At 33.6% G+C, this 16,164-nt stretch overlaps 3 protein-coding genes across 4 annotated transcripts; 2 read left to right on the top strand and 1 right to left on the bottom strand.

Moving 5' to 3' along the window:
• Nucleotides 1-1,452: 1,452 nt before the first annotated feature.
• On the top strand, nt 1,453-4,839 carry LOC140828866 (LRR receptor kinase SERK2-like). The gene is made up of 4 exons (XM_073191732.1): nt 1,453-2,098; nt 2,466-2,726; nt 2,845-3,690; nt 4,069-4,839. Exons 1-4 carry the CDS (start codon nt 1,651-1,653, stop codon nt 4,569-4,571), a joined length of 2,058 nt encoding a protein of 685 aa, XP_073047833.1. The 5' UTR covers nt 1,453-1,650; the 3' UTR covers nt 4,572-4,839.
• A 269-nt stretch (nt 4,840-5,108) lies between these two features.
• On the top strand, nt 5,109-7,845 carry LOC140828865 (THO complex subunit 7A-like). 2 transcript variants are annotated; one of them, XM_073191730.1, is made up of 3 exons: nt 5,109-5,220; nt 5,837-6,469; nt 7,133-7,845. In XM_073191730.1, the coding sequence occupies exons 2-3, from the start codon at nt 5,879-5,881 to the stop codon at nt 7,262-7,264; spliced, it is 723 nt and encodes a 240-aa protein (XP_073047831.1). In that variant the 5' UTR covers nt 5,109-5,220; nt 5,837-5,878; the 3' UTR covers nt 7,265-7,845. The 2 variants fall into 2 exon arrangements, with proteins under 2 accessions (XP_073047831.1, XP_073047832.1); XM_073191731.1 differs by lacking the exon at nt 5,109-5,220 and adding an exon at nt 5,239-5,404.
• A 5,832-nt stretch (nt 7,846-13,677) lies between these two features.
• Nucleotides 13,678-15,839, bottom strand: LOC140828864 (chloroplast envelope quinone oxidoreductase homolog). The gene is made up of 3 exons (XM_073191729.1): nt 15,414-15,839; nt 14,754-14,845; nt 13,678-14,416 (listed from the first exon to the last, which is right to left on the bottom strand). The coding sequence occupies exons 1-3, from the start codon at nt 15,517-15,519 to the stop codon at nt 13,718-13,720; spliced, it is 897 nt and encodes a 298-aa protein (XP_073047830.1). The 5' UTR covers nt 15,520-15,839; the 3' UTR covers nt 13,678-13,717.
• Between the last annotated feature and the right edge of the window lie 325 nt (nt 15,840-16,164).

The raw sequence follows: 16,164 nt of genomic DNA, 5'->3' as shown, positions 1-16,164 counted from the left end.
GTAGTTTTATAAATATTTAAATATCTATCGATATAATACTTTTAATTTTATTATTATTCACAATTTTAGTTATTTTCAAATAAAATTATTATACAGACAAATAATAAATAAAAGATATAAATTAAAGATGGTAATAATATTAATGATATGAATAATATCAAAGAAGAAGGGAAAAAATTAATAATTAATTAAAATACTAAAATAATAAGAAATGATAAATACAATAACTTTTTAAGGTACAAATATCTTGGTCATTTTATAGCAATATACAAAATTAATGAAAATTTCGTTAAGTAGAGTCAAGCGCAGAAATTTATAAATTATTGATGAAATTTAATTTAATATATTTGGGTAATTTATATTTATTTTAATATTAATATAATAATTATAATTTTTAAAATTAATTAAAATTTAATTAAGTACTTTCATAAATATTTAATTAATAATCAAATTATTTAAAAAATATCATGTTTAAATATTATATGATGAGGATATTTTGGTCATTACAACATAATTTACAAAATTAATCTATAATTTTAAAATCATATCAAACACTATATTATTTACCATGATATATTATTTATCCTCATTTCTCTTTTTTTTTTATCTCTCTTACTACTCATGATTTTTTTAGCTCATACCGTCGGAAAGATTTTAATTTTTTTATTATTCCAAATTATTTACAGCACTACAATTTTAAATCCTATTTATGATAAATTAGTTACTATTGTTACAAAGTTAAACTAAAATAAATATAATTTTTAAAATACAATTAAAATTTTAGCAAGGTCGGTCAATTAATTACAAAAATATGATTTTTAATAACCTTTCGAGAATATATATAATTAAAATTAAATCCTTTATAACAACTAACTTTTAAGTATGTTTGTGATTTTTCTAAAAAATTACAAAAATATACTTTAGCCACTCAGCTTTATATTATATTTGACAAATCTCTTCCATTATATTTCTTATTTTCTATTGTTTTCAATTTAAAAAAATTCATAACTTAAATTTTAAAAAAATAATAAAACCCAATTTCTTCTCCATTTTTATATGGATAACACAATCGCATGTGCCACGTCATACTGGTATGATGGTATCTACACTATACATTTACGAGTTTAGCATATTAGTAATTCTAAGTCTTTCTCATCAAATTTTTTTTCATAATTTTTTTAACTAATAAATTGGCATAGATATGATAAATAAATTTATTTAGAGTGAGTCTCTTGTGAAACGGTCTCACGAATTTTTATATGTAAGACAGGTCAACTCTACTATATATTTTCTCACAATAAAAAAATTATTAATAGATTCTATATTTTGTTTTTACGGGAAATGACCTATCAATCATCTTATAATATACAAAAATAGAGAGTAGATACCTTAACATATAATTACCACTAATATGCATGCATGTGTAGTATATATGCCCCAAAGTCGTACAATCTGACAACCTTTTCCCACTCTTCTCGCCTAACTCACACCATTATGTCTTCTTCTCCTGAGCTCAAGAACATTATTTGCATTGAATTCGCTCACATCATTTTCCAAACCCAAATCCAAATTCCAAACTTCTCCATTTTCAATACTATGAAATAACAGTCTTGAATCAAAGCAAGAAAGCCCTCTGATTTCAACCAGAAAATGAAGACTCGCTCATCAAGTTATTCGATTTTGAGTCCCCTTCTTTTCGTTTTCTCATGTTTTTCCTTGACAATTGACCCCATTCGAGGAAATGCGGAGTTGAGAGCATTAATGGAGATAAAGACCTCTTTAGATCCAGAGAACAAGTACTTATCGTCGTGGACCAGCGACGGCGATCCCTGCGCCGGCGCGTTTGAGGGAGTTGCATGTAACGAACACCGGAAGGTGGCAAATCTTTCTCTGCAAGGAAAAGGGCTCGCCGGGAAACTGCCGCCGGCAGTGGCTGAGCTCAAATGCTTGTCGGGTCTGTACTTGCATTACAATTCTTTGACGGGAGAGATACCAAAGGAGATTGCTAATCTTACTGAGTTGACCGATCTTTATCTCAATGTTAATAATTTTTCTGGAACTACACCGTCTGAAATTGGAAGTATGGCTAGTCTTCAAGGTTCGCGTAATTTTGAATAAATAGTTGTCTAATTACTCAAATTTTCTTTCTTTCAATATTTCGGTAGAATCGGGGTACAAAAAGTTTAAATTTTTATGATAGTTGGGAAATATTGATTTGATTTGAAAAGGTTAAGTTCGAATTTCTACTAAAAAGAAATGGTTTGGAAGTGGGTAACTTCTTCTTTTCTTCTTTGTATCTCTGTGTGTGAAAAGAACGGCTTTAATTGGTTCATATCTCTAGAAATCTTTGAATTAGGCACCAAATAATTTATTAACTGATGCATGACAAGTATTCTTTTTAGAGAATTTAAACCCAAAAAACTGTCATCGTGTATAATTGACTGTAATAATTGTAAAATTTGCAGTGCTGCAGCTTTGTTGTAACCAGTTGATGGGGATCATCCCTACAGAGATGGGATTCTTAAAAAAACTAAATGTTCTTGCACTGGAAAGAAATAAATTATCTGGGCAGATTCCTGCCAGCTTGGGGAATTTGGGAATGTTAAAAAGAGTGTACTTGAATTCCAATAAGCTCTCAGGTCCAATTCCTGTTGGATTAGCCAACCTTCCTGAATTGGAGGTTCTTGATGTACAAAACAACACGCTTTCTGGATTTGTCCCACTTTGTGAGTTGATCTTCATGAATTTAGTTTATGTTAGAATTTAGGTTATATTTTGTCAAATTTATCGAATGAAATCTGATGTTCTTTTGTCATTTTGATCTTTCTTTTATCCGCCATGAAGCCTTGAGGAGGTTAAACGAAGGATTCCATTTTGATAACAATCCCGGTTTATGCGGTGCGGGTTTTTCTTCATTGAGAGCTTGCAGTTCTTGGGACAATACGAACATCAACCAAATAGACCCCTTCCCACCGGTTCCGAATAAAACAGCCACAGAAAGCGTACCTCAAGCAGCTATTATTCCCCTACCTTGTAATCAAACACGTTGCTCGAAATCATCATCGAAGTTTCCACAAATAGGTATTGTTTTCGGAGTTATCACATTTATTGTCATGTTAATGGTTGTGGCATTTGTTTGGATAATTTGGTATCGCCGGGGCAAACAAAAAGTTGGGGATGGATCGGATACCTACAACGATAGTATCAGTACTAACCAGGGGACAGGTTTTTGCGAGAGAAGCCCCTCTCCTCTCATTTCTCTCGAGCCACGTGATTGTAATGGTATGTGTCAAGAGTTTATTCAGGGGTATAAGTTTAATTTAGAAGATGTAGAATCAGCTACTCAACATTTCTCCGAGGTTAATGTATTGGGCAAAAGCAAGTTTTCGGCTGTTTATAAAGGGATTTTGAAAGATGGATCAATCGTGGCGGTTAAAAGTGTTAGTAAAACAAGCTGCAAGACAGAAGAAAATGGATTCATGAAGGGATTGAGCTTGTTGAATTCTTTGAAACATGAAAATCTGGTGAAATTGAAGGGGTTTTGTTGCTCAAAGGGCAGGGGTGAGTGTTTCTTGATATATGATTATGTTTCGAACGGCATTTTGTCTCGGTATCTTGATTCTGAAGATGGTCACACTGACATTCTTGATTGGCCTACAAGGGTTCAGATCATCAATGGAATTGCTAAAGGTTTGTCCACTTTTTTACTATATTGATCATGCTTCTTGGTTAAACTTAGTACCTTAGCATGAGTACGTTTTTCATTTATCTACATAAATAAAACAGTATATCATTATTTAAAATAAGAGATCTGATTACACTGGTAAGGAGCATTTATTGAACGTTTGTATCTCTTGACTGTATCTTAAGTAGTTGCCACAAATGGCTCATTTATGGTCCAGCAATTCCTTGGTCCACAATGAAGATTAGTATTTAGCACCACTCTCTAAAAGTCTAACCTTGGACCCAATTTAATCTCTCAAATTCAGACGTATATACAAATTTAAGACATTTATTTGGTTGATGTAGTTTGTAACATCTCTCACAAATTATTAATTTTTCTCACAGGTATCGAGTATCTGCACAGAAACGAAACTAACAAACCTCCTATCGTTCATCAAAATATATCGGTCGAAAAAGTTATCATAGACCAAGAGATGAATCCATTGATTCTTGATTCCGGTCTTCTAAAGCTTCTCGCTGATGATGTGGTTTACTCGGCCATCAAAGTCAGTGCTGCATTGGGTTACATGGCGCCCGAATACATCACCACTGGGCGATTCACAGAGAAAAGCGACGTTTATGCGTTTGGGGTTATCATCTTTCAAGTACTCAGTGGTAAACGGAAGCTGTCGAGTTCCACCAGAATGGCAGCTGAATCTGGCAAATTTGAGGATTTTGTCGACTCCAATCTCAAGGGAGAGTTCTCAGAACATGACGCTGCTCAGTTGACGAATATTGCATTGCACTGCACCAATGAGCTTCCTGAGGATAGACCGAGCATGGAATCTGTAACTCAAGAATTAAGTGCTCAAATATTCAACAAAATGACCCCCAACCACCCCTATTGATTTGACTTCTGAAACGCCTTGTAACTCCGCAGCGATGTGTACGAGCAATACCGTTTCTTGTTTACATCAAACGACGAGAAACACTCGAGACGTAACATTGACTTTTCTCTTTGAAAATACTTGTAGCATAAAAATAAAAGGGCAAGATTATGGTCTAGTGCTTTGCTACAGTTTAGATCCGAGACTTGATGAAAGGACCGAAACTCCTTCACCGCATCAACTGGAACTTCTATTGGTTTAAATTTGGAGATAATGCTACAAGCACAACGAAAATTGTACAATCAATTCTTACATTGTAAAAAAATCAATATAAAAATTTTATTTATCAAATTTTATTATATATTGAATACAAAATATTATGATATAATAACAAAATCGTATGATATAATAGCAAAATTCTACGATATAATTATGATAAATATCGTTGTACGACGTTGTTTGCACAACATTTGAGAGATAAGAAAATGAAAAATGAAATAAATTTTTTGCCTAAATAATTACGATTTTTTTCAAGAATGCGCGAGAAAAATAATATTTTCAGGAGGCCGAAGTCATTAATATTTAGAAAACCCTGAACCCAAAGACTAAAATAATACACATTCTGCCTCTCTGCTTTCCTCTCATCGCTTTGATTCTATAAAAAGGAAAGGTATGCATTTTCTCTCTTCTTCCTCCGATTCTCTCCGCCTCAAATTTCTTTTCCTGTATCTTCTGCCATCTTATTTCTCTTCGATCTTAGAACCCAGGGTGAATGTTAAATTTGCGTTCTTGACGACTAAGCAGTGATTTTCTTTTGTCACACGTCGATTTTTTCCTTTCTCGTTTGCTCGTAGGTATGAGGGATTTTATCATCTAGCTGCTGATTCAAGTATTAATAGATGGTTCAGATATATATTTATCAGATTTAGTATCCATATGTTATTTTCTTGGCCTTTGTTTTAGTTTGACTTGTGATGGAAAGTTGAATTCAGAAACCCCATTTAGTCTGTGAGATATGTTCATGAATTAGAGGAAAAAAAATATCCTGCTGCTCGTGAATTAAGAAAAGAAACATTGAACGAAGCAGTAAGATGATAGAAGAAGAATGTTCATATGTAAATTAAGCTTGTCAGTCTCGGTGTTTTAAATTCTATCAAAGCAAAAAGCTTTTTGAGTGATGAAATCTCTTTGTGAATTCCCATAATTGCAAAATACATCAATTTTTTAATTATCTGACTCGATGTTCTCTTGTATTGTGTATTTCTGTAATCAAATGTGGCGTGTAGGAGGCTTCTTTCACTGCAGAACCAAGAAATCGGACTATTTAAATGTTGAAAGGGAGGAAGGCTCCTGGGAGGGGAGAAACTGTGGCCGCTCATTACGCCTTCGGCCCACTTGAAGATGATATAATTATAAAGCATAGGCTTTTGACCCGTACAACAACAACAAGAGGTGAGCCTCCTTTGAAGAAACTGCAGAAGAAGTTCACCTCATTTGTGCTGGAGGTAGAAAAAGAAGCTGATAACTATGGTGACTGTGAAAGGCTTGCCAAAGCTTTCTTGCAAGAGCTCAATACTTTTGAAATTCCATTGCTTAAAAGTAAAGCAGTGATTAATGCAAACATCAGAGAGAAGGAGAACTTCAATGAGTTAAAAGACGAGATAAATAAACAGATTTTACAGGCGCGAGATGATATAGAAGACCTGAAGAGACAATTTGAAGAGAGCAAGATTGAGAGGCAGCACAAAGAGGAGTGTGAGGCAATTAGGAAATTGATTGTTATGCATCCGCCCAGATCGCAGACGCAAAAAATTATAACAGAACTTGAGAAAGAGATAGCGATGTTGGAAGCTGAGAATACTGCTGGTTCAAGGACACTTGACCTTCGTAGAAAGCAATTTGCGCTTCTGTTGCATGTGGTTAGTAACTTTTTTCTGCAATTTTTTTCCTTGGTTGCTGTGTATTTTATGATGTGAATAATGTGGAGTGTTTGCATCCAGAACAAAATGGTTATCTGTGAGTTTCACAGCATTCTAGTTATGTTTACCAAATAAAATGAATACCTGGAAATCAGTCGAACCTGTGTTAGTTTTATTATTTATGGCTATTATTTAGTACTTTTAGTTTTGGCTGGACTGTATATATCTTCTTCGTTGGGTAAAACTAAATAGAAAGTAGTGACCGAAATAATTTTCTTTGATCAGGAAGTAACATTAACTTCAGTTCTTATTTTTATAACTACATCTTATATGTTTCAATCTTATGTTTTATATCCTGATAAATTGTGATATGTGATAGCCATCCTGGCTGAAGATTTTTAGTTGTCACAAATTAAATTATATGGTCCATCGGATTATAAAACATTCCTCAGGATATTGCTCTAGTGTTCTTTTTCGTTCCTCTTGCTATTATGCTTCCGCTGTACTAATATAACATCCGCATTGCTCTAGTTCATGACATCTTAGTTCATAACTGATCTTACTTGAACAGAAATCACAAGAAAACTTTGATAATTATCGTACTCTTGTGATGCAGAACTTGGTTTTCTGAATATTGTTGTTCCCTGTACCACTTGATTGCAGGTGGATGAACTGCAGAACACCATAGAGGAAGAGCAGAGAAGCTTGATGGAGGAAATGAGAACAGCAATGGATGAGCATAGGGCTGGCATGGAGGACGCCACTGGTGGCACCGAAGACATGGTTCTTGATTAGCTGTGAACAGCATCATAAATATTTGACATAGCCCTTTTTGGTTTACTATTTTCAGTACAGTTCGAACAGGTGTACACTTATAAAATTAGGAAGGCAGTTGCACGTTGTCCCTAAGTGAGACTGTCGTTCTCCTTATTGATCTCCAGCAAGTTTTCTATTTCCTAACGGGGTCGAAAAATATAATTTTATCTAAAAGTTACATGTGACGCTCTACTGGTCATCTCCTTCCCTGAATTTGCAACAAAATGGGAGTCAGTTTGTTACAGAGAGAGGGGCAAATATTGGGGGAACGCATTTAGTGACTGGCCCTTGTTCATATGGTTATCCATGAACTTTTACAAGAACTGTAATGGAAGTATTGTGCCAGGAACAGGAACAAAAACTTAAAGATTAAGGCCTGTTAAAGAGCAGTTTTCTTCTATTTCCGTTTATGCTCCATCTCCATTTCATTAATAAAAGTGTCACTTCCTTTCATGTGCTATAAATAAGATCCCTTTCATTTGCATTTTGCACACTAATTTTTTCTTTTGCGTTTAAAATCTGAATTTACAAGATACCAACTCTTGAATTTGGATTTCTAAGTTGAGAAAATCATGGTTTTTTTTAAGCGATTGGGTTTAAATCCAAGTTCGCAAGAAAAAAATTTTGAATTAGGATTTGTAAGTTGACACTTAAAATTTGAATGAATAGTGTTCTAAACATGTTAAAGATAGTGTGATTTAAAAATTTATAACGTTATTATTTAAAATTTGAAGTCATCGTATCGTGCAAAACATATTGCTAAATGCTAATAAACTAAACACCGGGTAGAGCGATAAAATTTTAAGGAAAAAAGTCAAATATTGTCTCAAATATTTTTTTCCATAAGTCATTTTTGTTGACCCACATATAGCCTGTTTATTCCCAAGACTACTGATATTTTCTCCCACAATCTTAAAATGTTATTTGAACCAAAATGGCATTTATGAGTACTAGCACGCCTACTGTTCATCATAGAGAAATACCTTAAATCAAATGGGTCCAGTTTCAAAAAGTGTCAACAAAAGATATTTTTCTATTTGGCTATCATCTTTTCGATAAGGTTTTCAAAGGAAGATCCATTTACTATTGATAAAGAAAACAAGATTCTCGAAAAAAGGTTGCGAATAAATGAAATCATAGCGACTTCATAGCAAAAAATATATCTGGAATAAATTTGACAACTTCATGTGATTCAGAACAACATTTGTTCTTATTCGGGCTCAGCCTAATTGATCTCATTCATTTCATCAACAATTGATCATGAACGTCAGAACTCAAGTCTGATTGCACCATTGGATTATAGTAAGAGTGTCTAGAAGCATCACTCTATGTATAACTGATAGTACATACAAGAGCCTTAAGTTATGGTTAGCGTACAATACGATCTCTTCAACTCATATATCTCTATCGAATCTGCAACTATTGGTATATCGAGAGTTGAAAATGAATTCGATAATGAGATGATGTATCTTTGAGTAATAATAGTACACGGTATGTTCAACTGATGAAATACCTTTCAAAATGTATATGTCTTACTTTTGCCAATGATTTTTTGCACTATTAACTCATCAGATCACATAGATATTTTTAGACATAGGTGAGCGGTGAATCCTCGACTACAATGTACTAACTCCTACGTATTTCGAAGTTATACCAAACCTTGTCACTTGATGACCCTTAATAGAGTCGGTATACAGATCAAAGTGCATGCTAGTATAAGAGTCTCCACATTGTCCAGGGTCAAAGTACAAAGATGTACAATCATAATCACATACTATTTAGGCAAAAACTTGTGTGAGACGGTCTCACGGGTCGTATTTGTGAGACGGATCTCTTATTTGGGTCATCCATGAAAAAGTATTACTTTTTATGCTAAGAGTATTACTTTTTATTGTGAATATCGGTAGGGTTGACTCGTCTCATATATTAGGATTCGTGAGACGGTCCCACATGAGATCCACTCTACTATTTAACTCGATAAGTGATGAAAACTTGAAAATTCCGAAGGAAGATTGTCCAGCTCATCATCAAATTATCACTCATCTTTGTGAATAAACATCTACATACCCTTACCAATGAACATGTCGTTTACATCACAGATACTAGACTCAAGCTTGAGCGACCTTTATTATTATTTTAGGATGTTGAATCGACTAAAAACAAGTTTTGAATATATATTATGTTTCTTAATGAGTTTCATGATCTTACGTTGAGAGACCGATCTCATAATACATATTGTATATTAAAATGTTTAAAGTTCAAACTTGAGAAAATCATGGTTTTTTTAAGCGATTGGTTTTAAATCCAAGTTCGCAAGAAAAAAAATTTGAATTAGGATTTGTAAGGTAACACTTAAAATTTGAATTAATATTGTTCTAAACATGTTAAAGATCGTGTGATTTAAAAATTTATAGTGTTATTATTTAAAATTTGAAGTCATCGTATCGTGCAAAACATATTGTTAATAACCTAAACACCGGGTAGAGCGATAACATTTTAAGCAAAAAAGTCAAATATTGTCTCAAATATTTTTTTCCATAGTCATTTTTGTTGACCCACATATAGCCTGTTTATTCCCAAGACTACTGATATTTTCTCCCACAATCTTAAAATGTTATTTGAACCAAAATGGCATTTATGAGGACTAGCACGCCTACTGTTCATCATAGAGAAATACCTTAAATCAAATGGGTCCAATTTCAAAAAATGTCAACAAAAGATATTTTTCTATTTGGCTATCATCATTTCGATAAGGTTTTTAAAGGAAGATCCATTTACTATTTGTTAATTGTCTCACATCGGTTAGATAAATAACCTTTGAGTGGTATATATGGGATTGGACAATCCTCTCCCCTTGAGCTAGCTTTAAGATTGGAATTTGGACCTAACTCAACCCCAAAAGCTAACTCTGATACCATGTTAAGATTGGAACTTGGACCTAACTCAACCCCAAAAGCTAGCTCAAGGGGAGATGATTGTCCAATCCCATATATACTACTCAAAGGTTATTTATCTAACCGATGTGAGACAATTAACACTATTGACAAAGAAGAACAAGATCCTCGCAAAAGGGTTGCGAATAAATGAAATCATAGCGACTTCATAGCAAAAAATATATCTTGAATAAATTTGACAACTTCACGTGATTTAGAACAACATTTGTTTTTATTCGGGCTCAGCCTAATTAATCTCATTCATTTCATCAACCCTTGATCATGAATGTCAGAACTCAAGTCTGATTGCATCACCGGATTATAGTAAGAGTATCTAGAAGCATCACCTTATGTATAACTGATAGTAAATGCAAGAGCCTTAAGTTATGGTTATCGTATAATACGGTCTTTTTAACTCATATACTTCTATCGATTCTACAACTATTGGCATATCGAGAGTTGCAAATGAATTCGATAATGATATAATGTATTTTTGAGTAAAAATAGTGACACGGTATGTGCAATAGAAGAAATATCTTTCAAAATATATATATGTCTTACTCTGGCAAAATATTTTTGGACTATTAACTCATCAGATCACATAGATATCTTTAGCCATAGGTGAGCGGTGAATCCTTGAGTATAATGTATTGACTCCTACGTATTTCGAAGTTACATCAAACCTCGTCACATGATATCTACTCTAACAATCGTAACAACAAACAAATGAGAAATGCCCACTGTATTTTTGAAAGGTTAACCTCTGATGACACTGAACAAATGAGTTTTTTATTTTTATTATGCTTAAAAGAGAGTGATTGAAGAGAGTGGATGCACTACAACAATAAATGGCTATTGTGACACTTTTTTGTAGACACTTTTAATTAAATGTTGTTACAAATACTTAATAATGACACTTGTAAAAAATTAATAATGTGTAAAATAAAAAAACATATTAGATTAGTTATCATGACATTTTTAATTGATGTCATCTTTTATACGGAGGGAAGCAATTACTTTTCCTACATCGTAAAAAATCATTAAAAACTAAAAAATTTCACTATAAATAAGTGTGAGGATATTTGGGTTAGATAAATATTGGAGGAGGGAAAATAATTGTCTCCCTCCATATAAAAAATGACATCAATTAAAAATGTCAGGATAACTAATCTAATATGTTTTTTATTCTCACATTTATTTTATCTAATTTTCCCTCCTCCTATATTTATCCAACCCAAATATTCTCACATTTGTTATTGTCACTATAAATAACATACACGACACTTTTAGTTGTCATTATAAATGACTTTAGCTGATATATAAATTTGTCATTATTACTATAATAACAAGACATCTATAAATGTATTTAAACATGAGTTTTCCTGACATTTAAAATTGTCATTATATGAATAATTAGTAACACGTATGAAGTTGTCATTAACATCTTATAATAACATTAAAAAATGTCAGTAAATTTAAGACGACATTGGAATAGATGACATTTGTTGGAGGTGTCACTAAAACTTAAATGTCACTAAATATTGAATATGATGACATCTATGAATGTCACCATAAGCATTTATTCTTGTAGTGATGCTAATTTTTTTCCCCTCAGTGGTAATAAATCATGTGATGGAATCGAGGTGAATATTTGAGTGCAATTTTATTTTCAAGCTATTGAGATTTAAAATTGAAATTTGAAGAGGAATGCGAGAAGTTTAAATATAAAAATGTTCCAAAGTTTGTTCTTAATCGAAGTAACAAATAAGTATTTACTTTGTTGACAGAAATTTGAAAATGAACCTGATCAGCCTTGGAAATGGCTAAATAAGTACTAATTAATTTTATTATTAATAATCAAATGTTTAAAGCTGTGTATGCACGTTACCATAATACCATCCTGTGATTAAGTTCAGTCCGGGAAATGGTTAAATAGGTATTGATTAAATATTTATTATTAACTATTTAAAGTTGGATAAAAACTTATGTGAGACGATCTCGCAGGTTGTATTTTGTGAGAAAGATATCTTATTTGGGTCATCCATAAAAAAATATTATTTTTTTATGCTAAGAATATTACTTTTTATTATGAATATCGGTAGGATTGACTCGTCTCACAGATAAAAATTCGTGAGTAAGTCTCTGAGATCGTCTCACAAAAGACTTACTCTTAACGTTGTGCTGTCTTTTTCTATCCGATAGTTTATAGAAAATGAGTTGAGGCAGGAAATTTCGAAATTAGGCAGATATATAGATAGATAAATAATTTTGAGTAGATCAACGATAGCCAGTTCTATCAGTTAATTAAGTATTTGTCATTAATATTATTTTGGGGCTTACTATTGTTGTTGTTACAATATTTTTTTCTATTTTATTATGATAAATTTATTTATTTTTAAAAAATTTAACCGAGTACTGATTGGTCTTATTTAAATATTTTTTTATCGGTTATATATATTTATACATTTTTTAGCCTTAAATGTTTATCGTTTATATATATTTTGATTTTTTTTTTTTTTTGTCTTTGCCAGAAATTGTAGAGTACTTGTGACAAATTTCTATGAAATTCTAACAAAAACCTCGTTGAAGGTGCTAAAAAATCAGTGATATTTTGCTCATATTTCAATACATAGGACACACGGTGAATCTATTGAGAATAATCTCATCTTTGAATTTGTTCAAAAGCTTTGTGAAATGAGGAAGGACATATACTTTTACGCTGCGTTTGGTTCAAGGGATTAGGGGTGATTGATTAATTTATCCGGCCCAATCAAGTGTTTGGTTCAATTTTAAATAAACCTACCTTATCCCTCCTAGGTATGATTAGGTTATATTGGGTAGGTTAAAATAATACCTCCTCACCCCCTAGGATTATTTATCCCAATCTTAATACATCCTATTTTTCCGATTTTACCCTTCTCCTAAATTCAAACTCACCACCATTTCTCGCCACCGACCGCCGCCGGCCAACCACAGATGCCGACGCAGTTAGCGACGGTTTGTAAACAAACCGTCGCTATTAGCGACGGTTTGTGTAGAAAGGTTTGTCAAAATACCGTCACTATTAGCGACGGTTTGTTTATCAAACGTCGCAATTAGCGACGGTGTGTTTAAAAAACGTCGCTAAATGTCTAATTTTTAGTAATTAAAATAATTAAAAACAAGATCGGCGACGGTTTATAAAACACCGTCGCTAATAGCGACGGATAGTTTTCTCAAAAACCGTCGCTGTGAGCGACGGATTTTGAGAATCCGTCGGTAAGTTTCCGGTCGACGATTTCCGCCGGCCACTGCCGCCACTGTCGCCGTCGCGAAGGGGAAGGGCAATTTCGTCTTTTCATCAAAAAATTCAAAATTATCCTACACTTAAAAATCTTACCAAACATAATATTATTTTATATCATATTTTACAATTTTATCACAATCATTTTCTTTATCATTTACGTACTAATCATTAGTTTATCCTATCCTTCTAACCAAACGCAGCCTTATAGATAGTTTACTGCTCCACAACTACCTTCCCAGTAGCATGCCCATCCAACAACTTACTCCAAGCAACCTCACCTTTGCTGAGGGGATGAACCGAATCCAGCGTACTCTTAAACTTCCCTTCTTCCGACAGTTGAACCAGTCTTTTCAAATCATCACCCTTAGGAATCAGCAGCAAAGGCACCAATTTCTTCTTGGAAAATGTAACTTTCAACACAATAATAGTCCACACAGCACGAATATTCCCTGCAGTAATATCAATCACCTTTCCATTTTCACTCAGATTCGGCTCAAAAACCGACCAAGGAAAAGCCACCCGAGCGCAATGTATCACCACGTCGTATTTCTTCCCCGATGGACTTTTAAGGGCTCTCCCTTCTGGCGTCTTGTAGTCAAGAACTTCGTCGGCCCCGAGATTTTCCACAAACTCGAGATTTCGAGCACCACATGTTGCTGTTACGTGTGTATTTCCGAGCTTTGCTAGCTGAACGGCGTAGTGGCCGACTCCACCTGAGGCAGCGGTGATTAGAATGTTCTTTTTCGGGCCAGTTCCGTCGAGCTTGATGCCTGCGAATTTATCTGTGAGGGTAAGTAGGGCCGTGAGGCCGGCTACAGGAAGTGCGGCGGCTTCGGCAGGGGAGAGTTGAGGAGGCCTGTGGACTGTTGAAATTTCCGTAGCTATGCAATATTCTGCCAAGCCACCTCCTGTCTGTTTTGGAAAGATTCAGGGAAGGACAGAATAACTTTGATTCCATCGTCTAATGAAAAGAACCATTCATATATATCGACTGTATAAATTATCCGACGCAGAAAGTGCCTAATTATCTATGATCATATCATTTCAAATTTCCAACCCGTGATTTTTCCTGTTTAATTTGTCATAAATCCATCAAAATCTCTATTCAAGAAATTTAATCAAATTTTCATACATTTCGGTCAAGGAAGAAAACGAAGAAGGATCACTTGAAATCATCATTTTAAGTGGACGTGATTAATTGAGGGTCTAATTACTGAAAAATGAAGAGAGAAAGAAGTTGGAGACTTACAAAGAAACCAAGCACCGACACAACCTTGTCACCAGCTTTGAAATTTCTTACGTCTGGTCCAACCTCCACCACCTCGCCAGCGACATCCGTGGCTACAATCATAAAATACCATCGTTTTAAATTATTCAAAATTAATCAACTTTTTTGTAGAATCTTTCCAAACATCCTAACTTCATCCCTCACATTTATTGAATTTTGCACTGCAAATTACTCGAGACTACCTATATTTTTTTCAGTGATCCTTAATTTTTCTAAAACTAGCATTTTGGGTCAGCCGCACTATCTAATTAACGCAAGCAGACCGGCTCTTCTTTTTTTTTCAATAGAAAAGACCTCTTCGTAAATAAAGTATTCTATTTTATCAAATTTAAATTTTATTTTATTTTTTCGCTATTTAATACTTCTTTGAAATGCACTGACATGACTCCAAAGCAACCGTATACGTGACATTGATATGTGCAATGTCATAACCGTATTTAGTTAAAAAGATTAAAATTAAAAAAAATTAAAAGATATAAACCTAAAATTGAAATTTGATAAAGTGGCCAGATTAAGTAAATTTACAAACAAAAATTGCAATTTTTTCATACAAACATTGAAGGTGAAGAAAAATATTAAATATATGCAGATTGTGAATAAATAGAATTAACAAATTATTACCAGGGATTAAAGTATTCCTAGAAAAAAAGGGACGAAGCAAGAGTTTAAGCTTATGAGTGTTGGCGTCGACTGGATTCAAGCTTGTGGCCTCCACTTTTAGGAGCATTTCACCTTTACCAGGACAAGGAACCGGAACTTCAACATGCTGAAGAAAATTAAAAACAAAAAATCTCTAATTAATTATTATAAATTTTTTCATGGTCACTCACATCACGAGCGAGAGACACTCGGAATATTTAATCATGGATCGACAAAAGATTATAAAAATGTAGGAGCAAGTAATTATCATGTAGTTTTAAGTAAGAACGATTGAATTTAAATGTAACTCGCCAAAGCAAATAGCATGGTAGAATAAACTCAGACTAAGTTTTTCATACAGATAATGACTCTCAGCCTGAGCCTGAGGCTGGCATGTAACTAAAAGTTTGGTGATAAGAAATTTAAGTTCACCACCTTCACACCTGTTGGATCTCGGTTTTCTACGCGCCCAAACGCAGCGGAAGTTTAAAATTTTATTTTTATTTTGACAATCAAAATATATTTGGGCGCTCGTATGATTTAAATCAAAACATTCATAGGGCGTTAGAATCGTTATACCTTTGGTGAATAAATCACTGGACACCAACCGATCCGGTATAATAGATCTGGCTCTTGATGAATCCCTACGAACTTTCTTCAAGAAATCCTCCTATCAAGTCCACGACTAGATTGCTTGATCCTCTTCTAATTTGCACTAGAAAAGTAGAAGAGA

This window comes from Primulina eburnea, chromosome 4 (genome assembly GCF_022965805.1).
Source record: "Primulina eburnea isolate SZY01 chromosome 4, ASM2296580v1, whole genome shotgun sequence".
Classification (NCBI taxonomy): Eukaryota; Viridiplantae; Streptophyta; class Magnoliopsida; order Lamiales; family Gesneriaceae; genus Primulina; species Primulina eburnea.
This window is presented reverse-complemented; position numbering and strand designations above follow the sequence as displayed.

What these genes read in the sequence shown, in the direction of transcription:
- LOC140828866 (XM_073191732.1), top strand. Translation starts at nt 1,651, where the DNA reads ATGAAGACTCGCTCATCAAGTTATTCGATTTTGAGTCCCCTTCTTTTC. An exon ending in AAGTATGGCTAGTCTTCAAG is followed by an intron (nt 2,099 to 2,465) that starts GTTCGCGTAATT and finishes TAAAATTTGCAG; the next exon opens with TGCTGCAGCTTTGTTGTAAC. An exon ending in TTCTGGATTTGTCCCACTTT is followed by an intron (nt 2,727 to 2,844) that starts GTGAGTTGATCT and finishes TCCGCCATGAAG; the next exon opens with CCTTGAGGAGGTTAAACGAA.
- LOC140828864 (XM_073191729.1), bottom strand. Translation starts at nt 15,519, where the DNA reads ATGCTCCTAAAAGTGGAGGCCACAAGCTTGAATCCAGTCGACGCCAAC. An exon ending in TAGGAATACTTTAATCCCTG is followed by an intron (nt 14,846 to 15,413) that starts GTAATAATTTGT and finishes TTATGATTGTAG; the next exon opens with CCACGGATGTCGCTGGCGAG. An exon ending in TGTCGGTGCTTGGTTTCTTT is followed by an intron (nt 14,417 to 14,753) that starts GTAAGTCTCCAA and finishes TTTCCAAAACAG; the next exon opens with ACAGGAGGTGGCTTGGCAGA.
- LOC140828865 (XM_073191730.1), top strand. Translation starts at nt 5,879, where the DNA reads ATGTTGAAAGGGAGGAAGGCTCCTGGGAGGGGAGAAACTGTGGCCGCT. An exon ending in TTGCGCTTCTGTTGCATGTG is followed by an intron (nt 6,470 to 7,132) that starts GTTAGTAACTTT and finishes ACTTGATTGCAG; the next exon opens with GTGGATGAACTGCAGAACAC.